The following is a 23,287-nucleotide window of genomic DNA, read 5'->3' as shown; positions in this document are numbered from 1 at the left end:
GCGGTATGTAGGGAATTAGAGTGTGCGTCTTGGGTATCTTTTTTAGCAAATGATACCAACTCTTCAACGGATGGGATTGGCGGATGAGAAAAACTACGATGCTCTGGCAGCGTGTGGTGGATGTTACGCAGTCAAATCATATCAAGCATCCTTCAAAATTCTAAATTTTAAATTAGAGAAAAAGTAAGATGCAAATTTGTAATTTTCAATTCAGACAGCCACAGCGCCTATCTCGTCCTCCGTGTATGGTGTGCGTGTTGGTGGATCCCTGACTATGGGGCCCACTTTGTAATAGTTAAGTTACATCTACACCGTCCATCTGTTTTGACCGATCATTTTAGGCTATAATTCTAAAAATGAAGAAAATTCAATCTTAGGTGGACCACACTATAGGAAACAGTGGTGATTGAATAGCTACCATTAAAAATTTCCTTGGGGGAGACCGGAATGTCTATTTGCCATCAAACCTGTTGATAATGTAACAAAGGCTGGAATGAAGGGACTTAGAGTGTGCGTCTCGGGTACCAACTCTTCAACTGCTGGGATTGGCGGATGAGAAAAACTACGACGCTCTGGCAGCGTGTGGTGGATGATACGCAGTCAAATCATATCAAGCATCCTTCAAAATCCCAAATTTTAAATTAGGAGAAAATGTAAGATGCAATTTTGTAATTTTCCATCCAATCCGACAGCCCAAGCGCATATCTGGTCCTCCGCGTGTCTGGTGGATCCCTGGCTGTAGGACCCACCTTGTGATATGTAAGTTACATCTACACCGTCCATCTGTTTTGACAGATCATTTTGGGTCACAATAATAAAAATGAAAAAGATTAAATTCTCAGGTTGACCACACACTATAGGAAACAGTGGTGATTGAACAGCTACCATTAAAATTTTCATCCGGGTGGCTGGAATGTTTATTTGCCATCCAACATGTTGATAAAGTAACAAAGGCCTGGATGAAGGGACCATATAAATATCAGCTAACTTTTGTGACCCACAAAAAAATATTAATGGTGGATATTCAATCACCATTGTTTCCCGTGGTGTGGACCACACAAAACTTCAAGCATTTAATTATTTTATAACCCCAGCGTTTCTCCATATTCATCAATGTAAGGGATATCTTTAAGGCAAGGTTACCAAAATGCGTGGGAGAAATACATCGATACTTTGGTGGTGTATAATGGATTAAACACATGCATTTAAATTTACTTAAAAAATTGCTCACGTGGCATAAAATTACTCAAATTAAACCGTTAAAATCATAGTAATCAATGTTGATTTATCATTGACGAAAAATGAATCTGGTTTGATCATCTGGCTAATGGATTATTAGACATTTATTGGACCATTAAAAATGGAAAAAATCCGACGGTCCTGTTTCCACAGCTGAAAACGGATCAAAGGTTAGAATTATTCAACTAATATAATCTTATTTATGACTTTAGGACAGTGGGTGCACAATCTAGTCCGTTTTATTTGAATCAATAAATGCCACGTGAATAATTCCTGAGTGCGAGTGTACCAAGCTTCATGAGCAGTCAAGTATCAAATAACTCCTGAAAAAAGGAAGTTCCGCATAATCCGCACTAATATTCAGTTGAGGCGATCAAAAGTCAATGCACGCAAGAGATAGTGGGAGCATTAGAGTGGTTGTTGCTGTTAGATCAGGTGGGTCTGATCATGCAGATATTCTGTCTCGTAAAGAGGTGGACCATGATGTTAGAAACAGGTGGTTGGGATAGAAACTCTGGCCATGTTTTGATCAGCTGTACATTTGGTTTGTAAGATGTGGCCCACCTCAGCAGTGGACCAGATGATTCTTGGGCCAATGAATCAAGTATTGTAATATTGATTGTTGGATTCTATCTCGTGCATGTTACCTGATACGTACGTGCGTACTAACCGCAGGCATGAGAGGCTATGCATGACTAGGCGCCGTTGATCAAGTGGCCTAACCACGGATAGCCGTCCAAAAGCCACATATTCAAATATCCCATGGAATTAAGTAGTTGACGGTCAACATGCGTTTTGAAAACCAAACACGCGTGAGTTTTGACCCATGGGCCAACCAAAGTATGGCCCACAATTTCTGAGGTCCGTATTCAAACATTAGCTTCCGAGCGTATTTCTCAATTGTATGCGGGTTTACCACTAATCTTAGACTTGGGAATCTCTCGAGAATGAGAGATGTACGTGACAAATCCACTCCGTCCATCTGATTTGAAAGACTACAGTACGATAGGAATCTAAAACTAACAAATCCACTCTGTATATCTGTTTTGAAAGACTACAATTGGATAACATATCCAAAATTCATATAGGCTACACTAACGAGACATCTGTTACGAAAGACAACAATATGATAGCATATCCAAAATTCATATATGCTGCACTAACGAAACCGTGGAAAGGAAAACTTCCGCCTTGACGGAGCTAACTATGATGTTTATATGCCATCCAAGCCATTCATTCGGTTATTACCACTTAGATAAACTATAGGCACGAATATCGTCCTAATACAAAACTTTTATCACCCCCATGTGTTCAATCCCCACTTTTTCAGGTGTTATGACTCCCATGAGTTTTAGATATGCCAAATTTTCTGTTATGGTCTTCTAAAAAAGATGAATGGAGTGGATTTGTCGCATACATCTCTATGGGCCCCACACAACCCTCAACACAAGAATATCTCTATGCGGGATCACATGTAATCCACTCACTGATGTAGCACGTTAATTAGGAGAGCATCCAGTCTGTTCATTAGCTGGGGTTAATAGCCATTTGGATGGTTGAGATTTTCATAACCACGCCATGTGTCATGGCTTGGTTTGTAATTTTAGTCACGTGATAAGTCTGGGCGTGTAAGAATTGAATTTGCGGGTCAATTCAAACCAAACAACTATAACCCCAAGTCCCATTATATGCATGTACGATCGAGATCGAATGAGATCGGTCATTTATTAAGTTACTCGCTTAGTATGTAAATTGGATAAAGTGATCGTAGGGTCCGTCATCTAATGATGGGTTATACATTTACCTCCCCGTGTGAAATAAATTTTCAATACAGATAAAAGAAAAATAGAAATGAAAAATTTACAATCAGTTACGAAGAGCATCTACAAAACACTTTTATAGATGTAGAACTGAATCCAACGTATGAGTGTAAACCTAAATTACAACTGAAATTATCACAACTTAATTAACATTGTGGATTGCACTATGGAATATAAACAACATGCTAAAAGTAACGGATTACATTAAAAAATGTAATTGATTAAATGACGAATAATTGAAAGATATATAGGGTTTGATTGGGTTTGTATAAGACAAATCTTCATATCGAATTCTTTTGCTATTTATAGCTTTAATATGGCTTTCCGAATGCTTCTCACGTTCTTCCAATTACTATAACTGTTTCAATTTTACTTGTCTTCCGGATGCTTTCTTTTAAACTTACAATCTGCCTTAATAATCACTCTAGGATTTCTTGATGACTTGATCACATTTCACTCGTCCGTTCAGTCAAATTCTTTTACGATTATTAGGTGCTTGATCAACTTCTTAAATGACTCCCGGCCGCCTAATCACGTACTTGGTATGCTTTCGAATTTCTCGCAACTATAAACCATCTTATCATTATATCAGTTGTAATTTTACAAAGAATACTCTCATCATCCATTGAGTTCTTCACCCTGTTATATACTATCTTTGATATAACATATATCATTTTCAATTAGATTTCCCACCAACTGGGTCAATGATACGATTCAGCAGCATTTATACCGTATAAAAGTCTCCACCATTCAAGCGTTAAATTTTATTTTATTTTTGCAATGTCGGCTTGTTTTGGAGAGAAAATGTTTGGTACAACGCAGGGTCTGATGGATGGTACACAAGCACTCAAAAGTTACATAGAAATTCCATACGTGGCATACTGTCAAATAAATTTACTAATATAACTGGAATCCATATGTGCCATGAACAGATAATTGCCCTCGTTTGATTTTCTGACCATCAGATTGTGGACTCTAAAAATGAACGGTCAAAAATAAATAATATCGTATGGTCATATTTTCAACAAACAAGTGTCCACGAATCCGGTCATGGTCCTCCAAAAAATCTGATTTTAGAACCCCAACCTACGGTCAATGCCTTCTCCAGTTTATTTGGTTTATTTCAGTGGCCACGTGTAAATCTCTTATGCCTGCGTATCAAGCGTCGGGAGCAGAGTATCAAATAGTAACTCTTCTTGCTCATGTTATTTGTTCTTTCACGGTAATTTCAAAACCCATCCTCGCTTTGATAAAGCAACGGTGGTCCCATTACAAGGAAAAGAAGTCGCAGCTCTCTTTTCACATCAAGAAAACCCAAAACCAATCGCAGCCGTCGATCTAAAGTCGCGTTTGACTCGAATTCTCTTGAGTCAACCGGCTATTCCGGTTGCCCCACACCATATAAGCCCTCGTATTATCTCCGTCTTCTCCCCCAATCTCTTCTCTCTCAACTCAGAGCTGGAGTTCCCTGACTTTAATGTTCGTCTGATCAGATCATCCTCATCCCTCCGTTCTTCTCCTTCAATGGCCGTTGATCTGATGGGACTTGCGAAAATGGACGACCAGATCGCGATCCAAGAGGCAGCGTCTGCGGGTCTGAGGAACATGGAGCGTCTGATCTTTCTGATGTCCCACCAGAACCAGCCCCAAAACCAGTTTGACTGCCGAGAAATCACCGATTCCACGGTCTCCAAGTTCAAGAAGGTGATATCGATCCTGAATCGGACCGGTCACGCTCGATTCCGACGCGGACCGAGTCAGACTGGAGCGACTCCGGCCCCAGTACCAGAAGCGCCTCCGGCGCAAACCCTAACACTTGATTTCTCGAAGTCAAGCCCTAACCCTAACCCTATCATGGAGATGGCGATGAATCGCTATCCGCTGCCGGCTAAGGAGCACTTCAGTATCTCGCCGCCGATGTCATCCACCAACTCCTCGTTCATGTCGTCGATCACCGCAGACGGCAGCGTTTCCAACGGCAAGCAGGGATCGTCTTTCCCGCTCGCCGCCGTTCCGGCCGTCTCCGCCGGAAAACCGCCCCTCTCGTCTTCTTACAGGAAGAAGTGCCACGGCCACTCCGACGACGTTTCCGGGAAATCCGCTGGTTCCAGCCGCTGCCATTGCCCCAAAAGAAGGTACGCTTTTGACTTACGATTCTAAGCATTCCACGCAAGTTAGCATCCACGCACTCATTATAAGAACCGATCCTCGCATGGCATCATATTCCAATCCCATTGGGAAATCGATCCCTAACTATTCTTCGCGCCGCGGAAGTTAGCAGATCCTACGCGGTGAGGCTAACTTGCGCCCGCTATTGGCAGCCAGATGGTTGGGAATCCGATTCTCGGACGGTGGAAGTACACGGACCATGTGTTTAGAGCATCCCCTGCGCAAGATAGCCAACATCCTTTTTTTTTTTTCCTTCTTTTTTTAATATCTATTTTTTTAATTATGCGGATGCAGAAAATCTCGAGTCAAGAAGGTGACAAGAGTCCCCGCGATAAGTTCGAAAATTGCAGATATACCCCCCGACGAGCATTCGTGGAGGAAATACGGCCAGAAACCGATCAAAGGATCGCCTTATCCAAGGTACATGACAGAAATACCCCTTACACTGACTGAAATTACACGATAAATCTCGTGTCGGAGATCCGTCGGCAAAGGCCGATTTGGTAGAAACGTACCAATGGCATTTTCGTGAATTCCACTAATATTTGGGACTTTTATTGATTTCAGGGGCTATTACAAGTGCAGCAGCATACGTGGCTGCCCTGCGAGGAAGCACGTGGAGAGGGACCCGGAAGATCCAACGATGCTGATCGTCACGTACGAAGGCGAGCACCGCCATTCCCAAACTGCACCTCCGGAAGCGGCAGCTCTAGGCTTCGATCCCCGGGACGGCCAGCTGTAAAAATCAATAGATTCGAGGGGCACTACTGTAAATTTAAACGAACGGAGCGTGTGAACCGAAACCCTCCCACCTACGTTATAAAATATATGATTTAAGTGGATTTGATTCTTTGTTTGGAATCCGGTCCTTCTCTCTCTCTCTCTCTCTGGGATGTCTTGTCGTGACGTGGGCGTGCAAGTCAAAAGGCGGGTGGAGTCTTTTGGGTGGTGGGCCCCGCGATGAACTGTTTCGGGTGGCAAGCGGTCAAAGAAGATGGCGTGGTTGGGGCCCACTCTCTGGACGATGCAGCTGCTCTGCAGTTTGATTTTATTTTGTTTCTTTGACTTGTAAGGAGGCTATATTTAATAGGTTCTTTAATAGGTGGTGCGAGTCTGACCGTAAGAAAACGTGAGACCCACGACGGTTGGACTTCTAGAAGATGATATAGGTATGATTTTTTTAATTTAAGACCGTCCAAAATTGTGGATGAAGATTATCTCAGAAATAGCAATCAATCCTATTCGTCCGATTGATGGTACAGATTGCTATAGTGATGGATAGGTAGGCACGATGGCTTTTGATCTTGGGTCATGTTTCGATGATCCAAACCGTTGATTTGATGGACATTGTGGTGGATGAGGGTCGTACAAACAAAGTCTCGTATCGGAATATTACGTCCCATTGATTGTTTAACTGTTGTCTTCTCGTGGGTTCTTTTTTCCAGTGGCCACTGAAGCAAATCCAAGGCTCAAGTGGACCACACCACAGGAAGAAGCGGTGATAATAAGTCTCACCGTTGAAACTTTTTTCGGGCCCACCGTGATGTTTGTTTGCAATCCGAATCTATTCATGAAGTTACGTAGACGTGGATGAAGAGAAAACACAAATACCAGCTCCATCCAAAACTTATATTTACCCCAATAAGTTTTCAATGGCAAGAGTTTAATCCCCATTGTGTAGTCCCACTTGAGCCTTCGATCTGCGTAGTTTTTGGTTTATACCCTAAAATGATACCAAAAAATGGGTGGACGGTGTGGATAATACCCATACATCACGGTGGTCACTCAAAGCTGCTGCCCGTTCCCAGCTCTGGAGACGGGCGGGGGTGGGCTGATGCAGCTGATCTATGGGATGAATGCCCGCAATGCTACTGATTGGGTCCCACTTCTGCCGATCGCCACCGCCTCCATAAGCTTGGGAGCCTCACCCAACACTGGGCCCACCTTGATGTGTGTAGCACATCCATGCTGTCCATCTATTTTGCCTGATCATTTTAGGGCATGATCCCACGAATGAAGCATATGCAAATCTAAAATGGACTACACTAAAATAGTTGTGATTGAACAACCGCCATTAAAAACTTAAAGCACACGGTAATGTTTATTTTCCAAGAACCTGTTGATAGTGTAAAAAAGAAACATCAGCTTGATCTAAAACTTGTGGCCCAAAAGAAGTTTTGAATGGTCAATCACGCCATTGCTTCCTGTAGTGTGGTCCACCTGAGATTTAGATATGCTTCATTTTTCGTCCCGTGTCCTTAAAATGATACGGACAAAGAGATTGACAGCGTGGATATAATTACAAACACATGAACGTAGGCCCAATGGTCCGTGCGACAACGTGTTGGGTAAGGCCCGGCTGCACCTGGGTCCTTGCTCTTGCTCGGATGGTAGACTCTCAGGAGTTTCAACTCCCGATCAAGGTTCGAGTACCCATGGGTGGTGGAAGGCCGGGTTGCACCTACTCCGCTCTTCATGAGCTTACGGCACCACCGGACATAGTTACTCCGTACATCATAGTTTGTTTGGCGAGTCCAAAACCCACTTTCTGTTGAACAAAAGCATTTGTGAAATCGACAAGCCAGATGCCTATGGTGCAGGAGGATCCAAACCATTCAAATGGTAGGCCACACCATGAGGATCCCAGTGTTATATTTTGTTTTAAAATAATATTAAAATTTGAATTTTTAAATTTTCGGTGATTTCCCTCCACATTTGAAAAGCTTTGGTACTTTTGTATTGTGGGTTTTGTCCCACATCGGATTTGAAAAGGTAAACTATCTTATATGTAAGATAGTCTTTTTGCCTAGGGCTTGAGCCCCTTTCAGGAGGTATGTGAATTTGGTCCTGTGGGGGGGGGGGGGGGGGCTATGCCAATAGTTCTAATCTATGCCATTGACCACACTCGCGCGCGTCGAGCCGAGCCGTGCCGAGCCGGTCCGTGTTCGTGTCCGTGTCCGCGGGTGCGGATGCGATGTGTGTGTACTCGCACTTGCGCTTTTTCATTTTAAACCAGAGAGATGTGTCCCTTCTGGTTGGTCGCCTCTGTTGGGTTTAAACCTAACGGACCTAACCTTTTGTAAAGGGTGCTTATGCACCACTTCGGAGTCTATATAAAGACTACCGATTCCAATTTTAATATACGAAATTATTATCTCTCTTATAAAACTCTCTCTGATACAATTTTAAGAATTTTACTGAGTTCATCGCTGAGTCAACTTAGCACTTTCGGATTAAACTGCAAATGGTTCGAGCCCGTGTACAGTGAGTGCACCGTCGTTGTATCCTGGAGGTCGATTGCTCTGGAAACCTGTTGCACTTGGGACGCTGTCCAAGGGGAGCAAATTCGATTTCAAGCCGAGTGACTCGGTCACGCCTCGACTCAATTCAATAAGTTCTTCTTTCTCAAAATTTATTTTCCTTTTTTTGGTTCTCGATTTTTAATAGTCTATTTAATTCAACTAAATATTCCAACACCCAGCACATCATGTTGGGCACACCGTTGAAATTAAGGGACAACCGATGGTCTGACTCAACACACTAGTGTGGCCCACAAGTAGAGCAGGTTTGCCTAATGTGGACGGGGATTGCGTGTGTTCTCTGTGGTGTACGGGCTGTGGGGTCCACCGTGATGTATGTGTTTTATCCCTGTCATCCATCTGTAGCGTGAGCTCAGAATTGAAGTATATCTAAAGCTCGTACAGACTACTATATAGGGTCCAACCCTTTAAAGTGTTTTGCTAATGATGCTGGTCGATGCTGTATGGACCCTAGCATGATGTATGTGTTTTATCCACGCCGTCCATCCATTTTGAAAGATAATTGTAGGGCTTGAATCCAAAAACGAAGTATATCTAAATCTCAGGTGGACCACACCATGGGAAAACAGTAGTGATTGAATGTCCACCATTAAAAACCTCATAGGGCCCACTCTAATGGTTATTTGACATCTAACCCGTTGATTAGATAATAAAGACTTGGATGAATGGAAAAAATATATATCAGCTTGATTCAAAACTTTTGTGGCCCTTGAGAAGTTTTTAATGATGAGCGTTCAATCAACACTACGCGGTCCACTTGAGATTTGAATCAACCTCATTTTTAGGCTCGTACTGTAAAATGATTGGTAAGAATGATTGGACGGCATGGATGAAACACATACATTATAGTGGCACCCACGGAGCACCAACCACTGGCCATTGGCTAGTAGCAGGGTCAGTAGCCAATCCGTTTCCGTCTGTGTGACCTTATGAGTAGGTTGTATGACAAATAAACATCAACGTGGGCACAATAAAGGTTTCAACGGTGGACGTTACGATCCCCACTATTTCTGGTGATGTGGTCCACTTGAGCTTAGGATATGTTTCAATTTTGGCCTCACACCTTAAAACGAGTTGGCAAAACGGATGGACGGCATGGATTAAAAAAATACATCACGGCGGGCCCCAAAGAATCCTCACACTACGTAGCTCCGTTGTATTGGGCAATCCGCGTCCGATTACTGCACCGGTTGTTTCCCACATGGAGGATCCAGATTATCTGTTGAAAACTGGCCCAATCAATCTGCACGTAATCAGGAGGTGCCGAATTAAATAAAAGAAAGCTGATTCAGAACCGCCGACTGGTGATTCACACAAGTTTAGAAAATGGGAGATTCAACACGTGTTTAGTAGCGCAAGTGGTGCAGTCCACCCTTTTTTTTAAAAAATATTCGGACTACCTTGAATTACCGATCTCCTTTCACGTGTGTAAGTGATCTCATTTGAAAGACACGTGGGATGCCCAATAAAGAATCCGGACGGTTCATTTAATAGTATTTAAAGGAGAAAGCCATGGTGGAAGAATCATGCAGGTGGGATGATCTTAACACCATGAATGGGGCCAATTTGTTACAACGGTCTATTTTCTATGAGCTATAAATCACATGGTTGTAATCATTAACCCAAAGTATTCCTTTGAAATCATAAGCAATATAAAGTGAGATCTATCAGATAAATAATTTAAAATGATGATTTGACCTAATTTCTTTATTCACAAAATCTTAGCTGTACATTTTTCATGCTATTAATTGGATGGACAAGATCATTTGGTTGGTGTGCTTTTTGCAATATATATATATATATATATATATATATATATATATATATATATATATATATATATAAGTTGGCCCCACTATGAGGATCACCTTTGGTAAAAATCAGCCCCATGTACTCATCAGGTGTGCCACACCTGATTACTAGAAAACAATATCTAGCAATTGATAAATAGAATAATGCAAGTGTGGTATGCCCAATTAGTGGATGTGGCTGATTTTTACAAGTGGCAATCCTCATGTCTACCTAAACCTATTGGACGGATTTGATTTCGTATGCACATGAAATTTTGAATGTTATTTGCTGGGTGGGCCGTAACATGTGGTCAACCGTTTGACTTGAAGCAATCTTTGGGATGTCAACGGGCGAGCCTGGGCTTGGATTTGGCCCGGGTTCTGAACTGTGTTGGGCCGGGCCTATTCAGAATGGAAGTTTCATATGATGAAAGGTAAAGATTTCACATGCTAGGCCCACATGATGAACGGCAAAGATCTATCGCGCGTGTAACCTCACACACCTGTGTGAGATACATCCAATTAAGTAGGCGAGCGCCCAATGCGTCTAGATGTATTGTCCATAAATCATCCTGACACGGTCGTTTGGTGAGGGTCACCCTCATTTGTACGTTGAATGTGTTTATCTGATGAACCTTTCTGAACCGTCTATTTCATTTCTACAGTGTGGCCCACCTGACGATTGAATCATCCTACCTTTTTGAGACAGAACACCTAGACCTGACTAGTAAACGGCTCGCATCTCACGCACGTGCAAACCATGCAAATCTAACGGTCCATTTCTACGTGCATGTCTGGCCCACCTCATTTATAGAACCACCGTATTATTAGGGGGGACCACCCTATGAGGAAGCGGATTGTCTGGTGTACGGTGTACCACACACCAGCTATATAGCTGGTGTATTGACGTCACCAAGTTCCGTGGGTCCCATCATGAGGTATGTGTTATATCCAAACCGTCCATCCATTTTGCTAGCTCGTCTTAAGGTTTGAGACGAAAAGTAAGACAGATATAAATATCTAGTGGATCACACTGCAAAAAGCGGTGGGGGATTGAACGTCTACCATTGAAACCCTTTCGGGGTCACGGAAGTTTCAGATCAATATGAATTATTATTTTTCCTCTTCATCCATGTAATTTTGACCTTATTAATAGATTGGATGGACAATAAACGTTATGGTGGGCCCTAAGATTTTTTTAACGGTGAAAATCATTATCCTCTATGATATTTTTGGTGTGGTCCATTTGAGCTTTGGATATGATTCATTTTTTGTCTAATGGTCTAAAATAGTCTCCAAAATTGGATGAACGGTGTGGATATAATAAATAGATCATTGTGGGGCCCATGTAACTTTGATCTCCTTTGAACCGTTCGTACCACTCGGAGCTCGAGGAGCGTCGGCGCTCGTCTTCGCACGACACGTATCTACACCTGCCAATCCGCTTCGACCCTATGAACGTCCGAGATCTCGCATAAGTGCCACGTTGGCAACCCAATAGCTTAAAGGCAAAGGCACGAAATTTCCAAATCTCGACGCTACTCTGTCCTTTCCACAACACGACGGCAGAGCAGGCGGCTCTCATTTTCTCATTTCCATTGGCAAGCCCTACTCGAGGCCACACGTGTTGATATCGGCTTAACGTGTGAGATCTTTGCCATTGATCACGTGGCCCAGATTGTATACTCGCCCCGGCAAGAAACTCAGGATTGTTCGTTCATCATGTGAGCCACGTGGCAAAGGTTTCAACGGTTGATACGAGACGTGCTAAACTATAGTCCACATGTGTGGCTTATAAGGGATCCACTACTTGTAGATTACATTGGGATCAGCTCTTCATTGAATTGTTGAACTTTTGTTTCAACTATTATTTTTATTATTACCTTTAATAATTATGTGGACCACTACTTGATTTACATATATATTTAATTAATAGTTGATGATCATAACACTAATAATAAAAAGATTAGATAATGCAGGGAGCACCGAATAACGCACTAAAAGCTCCAGAGCTGTTAAGGACACCACCTCGTGGGCCACTGCACTCTGAGGATTTACACTGATTTCCTTCTTTGATATTACTTGATGCATTGAGTAATGGTCAACACACCAAAAACTTCAGAACAGTCGGAGAAACACCAAAATATCTATTTATTTAGGTCGTCCCAGGTAAACCGTCTAAGATCTCTTTGTGGGCTACCCCACATCTCATAGGTCTTACGGTGGACCCCGCCTTATTGGCCACCCCAGCTCAGCGTAGAGATGTACTTGTATCGTTTTAGGAATTGGGTACATAGTAGAATATTGTAATTGATTCATCCGATATTCAAAATTCTCCCAATAAAAAAATCCTATCATAGGGTGAGAGAATACATAAGAGAGAGAGAGAGAGAGAGATTCCATATTTCATTCTAATCCTACTATTGACTCTCATCTTTTTTTCATCTGTAATAGATATAAGACAAACCTAGTTTGAAGGATTGGCATTGCAAATCCACTATTTCTTGATTCATTTGATTAAGGTAAAGGTAGCTATAAGATATATGTTTTTACTTTCCTTTTTTCTTTTTTTTTTCTTTTTTTCTAATTTAAGAATTTCTAAACAACGATCCTATGAACTATATAACCTAAAATCTGAATTTCGATTTACACTTGAATCCTGGATTTGGGCGATGTAGATTGTCATAGAACTATTCTGAGCATACGGTTCAGGAGCATTTATTGCATGTTCCGCTGTTTGGGCACTTGGATCCATGTCTATTGCATGTGAGGCTCGAGGCTCACACACATGTGGCCGCCGTGCACATTAACATACCTGAGCATGTATTAATATGTGAGATGTGTGAGATCTGAGCTTTCCACCAAGTGAGATTAGGGCTGAAAGTTCAGCAGGTTCAATCCGACCGGCCCGTGACCAACCCGATATTGGTCTGGGCTTGGGCAAGATGTATCGGATGTGCTCTTGGGCTTGGGCCATACAACCACCAACCCGATAAAGCTTGGGTTGGGCTCGGTTTGAGGTCTCGGGTTGCCTAACCCAACCTGAACCCGATTAATATATAAGTTCCTTATAAATTAATTATAATTGAGTGCGGATCATCCGTATTGAAAGCACAAGAAATTCCAGTGCTGTTGTGTTTCATTGGTTCACGTCATTTACGATTACTCAAGCTAACAAGATACGCCGGGTTTCTCTCCCAAATAGATTGCTTGATACAAAATACGACTTTTAAAAGAGTATTTGTCTTATATTTTAGCTTGTTTGTTTGGAAAAAATGAACTTCTTTACAGTAAATAGTTATATATATAATTAATAAAATTATAGGTATAAAAAATAAGACATTGTATTGAAAATATAATAGACTAATGTGATAATGAAAATATTAGCATATATCTATCTGGCCAACCCGGCCAACCCAACTAAGCCCACTTGTGTTGGGCTTGGGTTGAGAATTCCCAACTTGAGGTTGGGTCGGGTTGGATTGAGTTGGGTTGAGGTTGATACATAGGAACCTTGGGTTGAGCTTGAGTTGAGCACCAGCCTGACCCAACCCGCCTGACTTTCAGCCATTAGGTGAGGTGCACTTTAGATCATCTGACAGAGAAATCAGGCCATTTCACACCTCAGGTGGTTCATATAATATCAAAGAGAAAAGGAATTTTTATTGTTAATTATTCAGGTACGTCGTGGCCCACTTGATAAGTAAAATTGTCTATTTTTGCTACGTAGAAGATCTAAGCATTTTTTTTCCAACTTTATGGAAAGCTCATTTCTCACAAGTTACTAATGTAGACCTTGCGAAGCTTTAATGGTGGGCAATCAATCACCATTGTTTTCGGTGGTGTGGTCTATCTGAGATTTGGATGTTGTTCATTTTTGGGTCAATACCCTAAAATGATATGCTGAAACGGATGAATGAAATGGATACATAACACATACATCAAGGTGGGCTTGACAATGGCGGCATTACTTGACATGGCTGTTTCATCAAGGTAACCTTAAGACTTCCACGAGGTGTTTTAAAAACATACTTACCAAACATGCTTTTCTTTTCCGCCAATTAACTAAAACCACGGTAAGCTAGTTGAGCCATAAGTAGCTTATCAAAAGTAACTTACCATCCAAACCACTCCTTGATGACTGAAAAAAACTTCAAGCTATTCACCTTTGTTACTATCATGGCTCACTGGTACCATTGACAAGCCTAAATAATGTACCAAAACATCTACATGGTTAGACCCACATAATGGATGGATCGGATCTCTTTTCCAAGTGTCACATTTACACACACACACACAAGCACCGGCCCACTCACATAACAATTGGTGCTCGAACCCATGACCTCGTGTTGAAACTTTTGTGAGTCTACCATTGAGCCATGGGGTCGTAGGCAGGTAATATTGATTGCGCACGGCCATATCAATATCAAACTACTCATCACTAAACGCCCTGTCTAAGTATTTCTAAATCTTGCTAACTTAGCAATAAAAAATCGACAAGTCAACTTGACTCAATCAAATGTAAAGTTCAAATATTAGGGAATCATTGCAACTTGTAGTAAGTTGAGACAAGCCACTTGCCTATTCCAACTATTTAAAAAAAAAAAAAAGTCAAAATAGGGAAAAGAGTTTTAGAAAACTTCTTGGTTAGCAATCTTAACTAATTCCTCATTCCTACTTCTATCATTACTAAAATTACACTCCATATCCTAAATAACATACACCATGTGATCTGTTTCTTTAAAAGCTTTTATCTCTTTTATAACTAATACAAAAAGGTATGGACCCCAGTGCATGCCTACAATAACTGGGAACTCACTTGTCTCTTTACTAATGGTCATATTTATTACCGTTCTGTCATACATATTCTTAATTATGTTAATATATCCTTTTGAAACTCTCCGTAGCTTAACTCTCAAGAGATCTAATCATAAACTTTTTCCAAGTCAATAAAGATTATGTGAAGATCATTCCTATGGATTGTCAAAGTTGGAAAATAGCTTCCCCAACATGAAACCAAATTAATTTTTGTATACATTCTTTTCAAGCATTATTTTTTTACTCAATTACTCTTTCTTAAAGTTTCATAATATGTTCTATAGATTTAATCTGACAATAGCTAGTGCGGCTTTATATGTCTCTTTTATTCTTATAAACCGTTATAATTGTATTTTTTCTCCATTTGTCTAGTATTTTCTCCGTTCTTACATTTTTATTGAAGAACTTTGTCAAAATATCTCCCATAGACTTCCAAACTTGTACTAGTACACCATTTAGTCTAAGGGTCTTTCATGTTTTTATCTTTCTCAATACCTTTTGACTTCAGATATCCTAATTCTATGAACGTACCTATGAACCTCATTTGAGATTATAATTCTTGTGATCTCTAGCTTCTAAAATAATTGTTATTTAACAAATTCTGAAAATAGATTTCCCTCCTTTCATCGCTCTTCTAGTCCTTGACTATACTCCCTAGTCACTACTCATAATGCATCCCGCACAATATAGGTTTTTACCCTTTATCTCATTTATGCAAGTTTATAGACATTTTCTTATATTTTCGTCTCCAATCTATTATAAAAATCATCATAAGCCTTAAGTTTAACCTTACTACAATTTATCAATCTTTTTAGCATTATTATATTATTCAAGATTTTTATTATTTCTATTTCCTTGTCAGGCTTTGAAACATCCACATTTGTTGTTAATAGTTTTATGTACATTGTTATTCCACCAGCACCAAGCTTCCTTGTATAATTGGTTTTTTCCTCCATATACTCCTAAACCATCTTTTGCCATTTTATTTTTTAATGTACTTAGCTACATCATTTCACATAACATTTACTTCTATTTTATTTTTAAATAACATTGTCTTCTTTACTTTTAAATTCCTCCACCTAATCCTTCCTTCTATTTCATAATGTAAACATTCATAACCATTAACCTATGTGGTGCAGTCAAACTCTCTCCAGGCATCACCTTACAGTTCTTACACGTTGATAATTCTATCTTCCTAAGTAATTATAGAGATTCATATATATATATATATATATATATATATATATATATATATATATATATATATATATATATATATATATATATATATATAAATGAACAAATCTAATAATTAGGCCATCTCAGAGGTGGCCCCCAATGGGCAAGCATGTTAGTCATCTTGAGTTCGACTATGAGGAAAAGAAGTCCGATAGAGGAGGGTATTTTCTTCATTCACTAGTTCTCATGGAATAAGTGGACTGTGGTGGGCCACTATAGTGTGTTCATGGTATCAAACTTCTTGAGCAAGTTTGCCTACCATGACTTCCCCAAAAATTAAGATGATCCAACTATCATGAGAGCTACTGCATGAATTTAGATGTTTTTGGATGGTTGTCCATTGCTTTCTACAGTAACCTACCTAATGATTGTATAAGTATGATTTTATGGGACATCTCTGTTGGATCTGGATGCGGAATAGCCATAGGACCTATTGTGCATTGGATTTGGAGACCAGAAGAGGGAGACGGCTTACCTATTTGTATCGCCATTTCTTTGAAATCGGAATGCCGATGTCTTCCATTCGAATGTCGGGATCTTCCTTTTTTTACACATCTTTAGAGAAGACACAATGGGATTGAGCTTATTTCGCGGTGTAGGATTGGGGACCTAGCTCTGTTTTATATTAGGGAGGGTAGAGGAGTTTGAAACCCATCAAAAGTCCTCTCCCTAAAAGGTTGCACACGAATTGGCAATCCCAGTTCCTTTACGATACTATGTGGCGTATTATACTAGTATCATACCACCCCTTTCATGAATTTTTGGACGCATCACAACTTGGTGGGGCCCGCTGATGCACCCGATCATATTATCCAACCTTTAGGCAAATCTAGACCGTTTGATCAATAGGACTCATCTTATAGGATTCTTACATTCCCACCATTTTAGTGATGCTTGTATAAACACACAAAGTGAGCCCCACTATAAATGGACAACCATCCAAAAACTTTTATGGTGGTCCGCATGATGGTTGGATCACCTTGAATTTTGGGAATCCAACTTTGATGGTAAGATTATTTAGTTGGACAGGTTGGATGTTCATACACTCAATGCTTGTAAATTAAGCTTATTTTATAGAGACCTCGAGGAGAAGGTGTCATAAAGCCATTATTTATTCTCCTTAGCTCCTTTTTTGTTTCCATCTTTTTCTCAGGAAAAAAAAAAAGAAAAAAAAGTAGGGTGGTGGGTTTAAAATATCATCCAAAATTCATAAGTTTGGTCCGTGAATAATACAGTTGTATTGACCTAATACATAGACTTGACAGTGAATGAAAAGATATGTTGTATGGATTATCTAACTAAGCAATGCTGAAAACACATTGTATACTCCGCAACTGCACAGGACCACGTATCATTGATGATATACAGGCAAGTAGAAATTACTCTGAAAATTCATGCCTCGTATAGAAGCAATTCAAATCAGACCAGACCGTTACAATTATGGGTCCAGCTTCAGGTGTATCATGGACTGAAAATTAAGATTATTTTATCACCTGACCAGAGGATTGTTAGAAATTTAGAAGATAGGACTGTTTAATCAACTTCATTTTTTTTACTTTTAAATTAGGGTTAGGAGTTCCACCATCTAGCTGGTCTCATTTGAGTTTATACATTCCATGTGCACAACTTCTAGGTGCCTGTGTATCAAGTGGCACACACTGCCAGAGTATCAAATAATTCCCGTGCTAGTATTATGAAGAGAAAAAAATGATACTCTAGCTGCAACTTATTCAAGTTAAATTGTCCAAATTATGGGTGCCTGTTAAGATATATCATCACTAAAATATTTGTCATTTTCACTGTTTTCACTATCAGATTGGTGGACATTTAGGGGGCATTTGTACCGGATAAGTTACTTTAGATAAGCTACTTAATCGATGATAAGTATTTTTGGTAAATCGATCCCTAGCGGGAGTGGCTAATATGGAGTGTGTGTAAAAAAAAAAGGAAGTATTTTTGGTAAATGGTATACTTATCATCAAAAAGTAGAAAAGTATATTTGTTTCTAACATCTTAAGTAATTATCTTGAAAGTCTGTTTGGCTCCTCACAAATTCATTATCCAACACGTGTGGCCCCACATTTGATGTGGATCATTTATTGTGTGGCCCCACCTTTGATGTGGGTTATCCATCATGCATTGGACCACCTTAGTTGTGGGCCATTCATTATTAGGGATTGACCTTTAATGTGCACAATTCATTAAGTTGGGCCCAACTTTGATGTTAGTCATTCATCATGTGGAGCTGCCATCAATGTTATTATCCATCATGTGGGGCTGTAACACCCCGGGTTTTCAGGGGCCGTGTAGGAACTCGGCTCCCGAATTTTCAGGTGTCATGGGCGTCCTAATGGGCTTCAAATTTTAATTACATTTGAATGATCTCATAAACAATGGAGAGTTTAGCAAGGCATGAAGCATAAGTAGGTCATAAAGCAGTATCAAGTGCCACTAAATATAAAAATATCCAAACCACAAATCTCAAATCATCTAAATAGGGAACTAGTCCCACCCATACATGACCCAAAGTAACTAGAGCCCTGGCCCCATACCTCGCGGTAGCCCGAACTCAGACTAAAAGAATCCGCCGACAGTCTGGAAGCAGGGAAGCTCCTCTACCTCATCCATTCTCACCCTGCTCAGATCGTCGAGCTCCACCTCACCTGCATCTAATGACGTGTCTGGTTGGTGTTATAAAATACCGTCCCAGAGTGGGAGTAAGTAGCTAACTCAGTAGGTGTCATTACCCACAAGTTACATCACGTAACAATTCCATGATGAATTTAATGAAAAACATAAATTCATAAATCACTAACTAGTCTTTATTAATGCGTATGCATGAGTTATGTATGATGCATAACCTCATCCACAACACTCCCTCGAGTGACTTCGTCTCATGGTCACGCATGAACAACACTCCCTCATTACGACCTTAACTATCGAGTCACCAAATCCTAACTAATGCGATGTATGAATAATATTAACCGAGTATTTAGTTAATTCCGCTCATCCAGTAGGTTGGGAAAACTGGTACACCCCGACGATGTCAATGCCCTCATCCATTTACGAGGCCAGGACCCCTCAACGTCTGAGGCCAAGACCCCGCGACCCTTGATCCCATCGGAGTCTCCACCCCCGATTGTAAGCACATGGGGAGTGCTGAGAAGCGGGATCGCTCGCGGTTACTACAGGGAGGCTCATCACCCCAGCGTAGGCCGACAGCTTGGACACAGTGTCCCATTCCACCATGCCCGGCTCACGAGACTGTGGATCAGTTTTCAGCTATTGTTAGTGGGCGTCAGTGGGCGAGGGGTGTTCCAGGTTCCAAACAAGCGTGAGCAAACATGGTTAACAAGCATGGTTGGTCAGTCGGTGGACTAGACTGCCCAAGTTTAAGCGAGCACGTAACGCATGACATCGGGTGTAAGCAACCCATGTAGTCCCACTACTGTCGCCCATTCGTGTCCCCCAAATCAATTAATCTGGTCACAAGGCGGTCCAACCAATGGGTCCACCCTCACAATTCTCAGTTCCTGACCAACCCAGATAATGAGTTGTATTCAATATCACTTCTAAGCAGCTAAGGATTCATCTTCAAGTACAGATGGAATTATGCGTATGATACATTAAACATAAAATTTTAAGATATTAAGATGAATGCAACTACTCTTAACAGCATAAGTTAATCATGTGTGCGTGTGGTGCCCGATTTCTTAAGAGGCAAAGGATAGCACATCACTCATAGTTAAAAAATTCAACAAGAAATAAGGCAATCATACATGCTACAGAGAAGATCAAGTAAAAATATGAGGTGAAATGAACATGCAACACTAATTTCATGCTCAAACAAATTAAAGACCAATTAAACATCAATTTATCATCGCATGCGTGTTGGGTAAACCTAGTATTGGTTCCTAACTAGATTTTCTCTAAATTATTTATGCACATCAATCTGACATCCACAATTATTAAATTTATCGTAAAATTGGTACTTGACCACCTAAGGATAATGCTCCGTACCTTGTGACGAACTGCTCGATTCACGGCACCCAAGAGTTAGGGTGTTAGGAAATCATCGTTGAAATGTCTAAATAAGCATACAAACTTATAAGAATTAGAAAGAATTAAACACAATACCTAAACTTACAAACACAACTCAATACTTACTTTCAATCATCGCCGAATCGACACCAATGAAGGACAATGTTGCTATAGAGGAGATGAGAGGGTGAAGGTGCACAAACCCTCATGCTTTCAAGCTCTCTCTATCTCTTTCTCATCTTTTCTCCTCTTTCTCTTCTCACTTTCTCCATTTTTTCTTGTTGAAATTCGTATGGGAGGAGGGGGTGCCCAAAAGAAGGTCTTATATAGTGCCAGATTTAGTGTAAATGTCCCTGAGGGCTAGGTTTTTACTATACTAGCCCTATGGGAGGGCTTTCTAACCCCTAGGGCCCATTATGGGGCGTACATATTGATATACAACATAGGATAGTTAGCCCTAACGATGATCTACGTATGGACATGATCGGTCCGCCATTTGGATGCGCCGATCGACAAATATAATTAGAAGTCTGTTCAACGGTCACCGATGGTTGATCGGGGTCGCGGCTATACGAATATGAGTAAGGTAATAACCTTACTTTACGTGTAAAGTTTGGTTATAAACCGACGGCCCGAAAATCTCAACTTTGCATAAGAGTGAACGACCCAATTCACTTAAGTTTTAGCTTCTTCCTTTAGGGTATCTGCACTTCTCATGCATTCGTCCTTCGGCTCAAGTTGAGTGGTTCTTGACACTACCCAGGTCCGACTCCCGCGATGAACATCGAGCCCAGTAAGACGGACATTATTATATAGTTTTGGAACTAATGGCCAACTAACGAGCGACCTAAAGCTTATTCGGAAAATCGGGGCATTTATGGAATGAATTAGGTATTGAGATTTCTCGTGGGCAATGATTATGGTTTGGATTAACTATGTTATAGTGTGACCTATTTATAACTAGTAAAAGTGGAGATTTGGTCATGATTACTCTAAACCGTTGATTTTTGGCTAAAAGAGTAACGGGGTTGATTTGGTCTATTAGTCAAGATCCGGGTTTTATCTGACTCAACTTTGCTTAGATCTTTAATTTAGTTATGATTGTCTTAATTAGTTAGCGATGGGTCGGTTAGATTTGGGCCCCTATGTAAGTAAATCATGGGGCTAAACTTGATGTTCAAATGATCAAGCGGATTTGTTGGCTTCCTACGATTGATTAATCGGATTTGTGCGGTTCTTTACTGGTACCACCCGTGTATAAACTAACATTGAGTATTAATGGTCAGTAAGTAATAATATAAGTTAATTACATTAAAAAAATTAAGAATATTTAGAAATCCAAAACAGTGAAATTTCAGGACGCTACAAGGGCACATATTCAGTATCCACTGCCCATCATGTGGACCCACCTTTGATGTGGACTGTCCATCATGTGGGACTCACCTTGGATATGGGTCAGTCATCATTAGGCCGACCTTTGATGTGGATTGTCCATCATGTGGGGCCCACCTTGCTATAGATCATCCATCATATGGGCCCCATCATTATTAATTGCCCATCATGTGTTGAGCTCACCTTTGATGTGGGTTGCTGGGTTGCTCATCATGCCGGGCTTGCCTTGAATGTGAGCCATTCATCATTAGAAGCGAACCTTTAATGTGCATCGTCCATGATGTGGGGCCACCTTGATATAAGCCATCATCAAGTGGGGCCCACTAGATCATTTATCCATTCATGGAATGATTTTCCAATCTTATGAACTTAGAAGAGATTCACAATCACATAGAGCATATTCCTTTAAAGAATTCCCTAAGTTGCTCTGCTACTAATTAAAATGAAAGAAATAAGTTATTTTTGGAAGTTGAAAATCATTAAAAAATAGCTGATAAAATAAGTTATATTTTCTAAAAAGCTAATTATTTAAGTTTAATAACTACACTAACTTATTTAAGAAAAGTAACTTATTAACTTATAAAGTTAAAAAAGTTATTTATTTGGTAGTGTATCCAAATGGGCCCTTAAAAGATTGTTAAAAATGTAAAATATCAAATGAGGCGTTTGCACAAGCAAGTGACATGGATAAGGGATTTGGGTTGTTCAAACAATGGAGCTTAGCCTGTTTAACTCAAGTTAGGATACACCACGTGTACATTTTTCTAAGGAACGAAAAATGGAATGTGGATGGGTTGGTGCTCTTGCTTGGATAGAGCTCCCTCTGCCCTAAGCCAATGAGATTTGATTGGATGGCTGGACAATGTTAGAGATGTGGCCCTGTTGAGCACTTAACCGAACAACTTCCAAACAGAAGTTACTTCATGCATGTTGACTACACCATGGATATCCCCATTGACCAGACTCTGTTGGGCCCCACTGTGATGTATGTGTTTTGTCCATGCTGTCCATCTATATCACCAGCTCATTTTAGAGCATGATCCCAAAACTAAAGCGTGTCCAAAGCTTAAGTGGACCACCCATGGGAAATCATTGGGAAAATGGCGTCTTCCATTAAAACCTTCCTAGGTCCCACTATGATGTTTATTGGCATCCAATTTGTTCATAACGTCACACGGACCTGAATTAAGGGAAAACATAAATATCAACTTCTACTCCCAAAAAGTTTTCAATGGTAGGATTTCAATCCCCACTTTTTTATGTGGTGCGGTCTACATGGGCTTTTAGATATCTCATGCCTTAAAATGAGCTGGCAAGAGGATGGATGGCATGGATAAAGCTCATATAACACAGTGGGCCTTACAGGACTGCTCATCACTAATAGGAAATGGATTGGCTACTACCCTGACACCTGCCAATGGCTGGTGGTCAGAGCTCTGTGAGCCCCACCATGATGTAT

The 23,287-nt window shown here is 40.5% G+C and overlaps 1 protein-coding gene across 1 annotated transcript; it reads left to right on the top strand.

Moving 5' to 3' along the window:
• The first annotated feature begins 4,403 nt into the window (after positions 1-4,403).
• On the top strand, positions 4,404-6,070 carry LOC131256683 (WRKY transcription factor WRKY51-like). Its single transcript, XM_058257671.1, has 3 exons — positions 4,404-5,194; positions 5,523-5,648; positions 5,796-6,070. The coding sequence occupies exons 1-3, from the start codon at positions 4,584-4,586 to the stop codon at positions 5,968-5,970; spliced, it is 912 nt and encodes a 303-aa protein (XP_058113654.1). The 5' UTR covers positions 4,404-4,583; the 3' UTR covers positions 5,971-6,070.
• Positions 6,071-23,287: the final 17,217 nt, after the last annotated feature.

This window comes from Magnolia sinica, chromosome 9, assembly GCF_029962835.1.
Source record: "Magnolia sinica isolate HGM2019 chromosome 9, MsV1, whole genome shotgun sequence".
Lineage (NCBI taxonomy): Eukaryota > Viridiplantae > Streptophyta > Magnoliopsida > Magnoliales > Magnoliaceae > Magnolia > Magnolia sinica.
This window is presented reverse-complemented; position numbering and strand designations above follow the sequence as displayed.

Bases quoted from the DNA above. Each gene is read 5' to 3' on its own strand.
- LOC131256683 (XM_058257671.1), top strand. From the start codon at position 4,584: ATGGCCGTTGATCTGATGGGACTTGCGAAAATGGACGACCAGATCGCG. The intron at 5,195-5,522 runs GTACGCTTTTGA...ATGCGGATGCAG, and splicing joins TGCCATTGCCCCAAAAGAAG to AAAATCTCGAGTCAAGAAGG. The intron at 5,649-5,795 runs GTACATGACAGA...TATTGATTTCAG, and splicing joins AAAGGATCGCCTTATCCAAG to GGGCTATTACAAGTGCAGCA.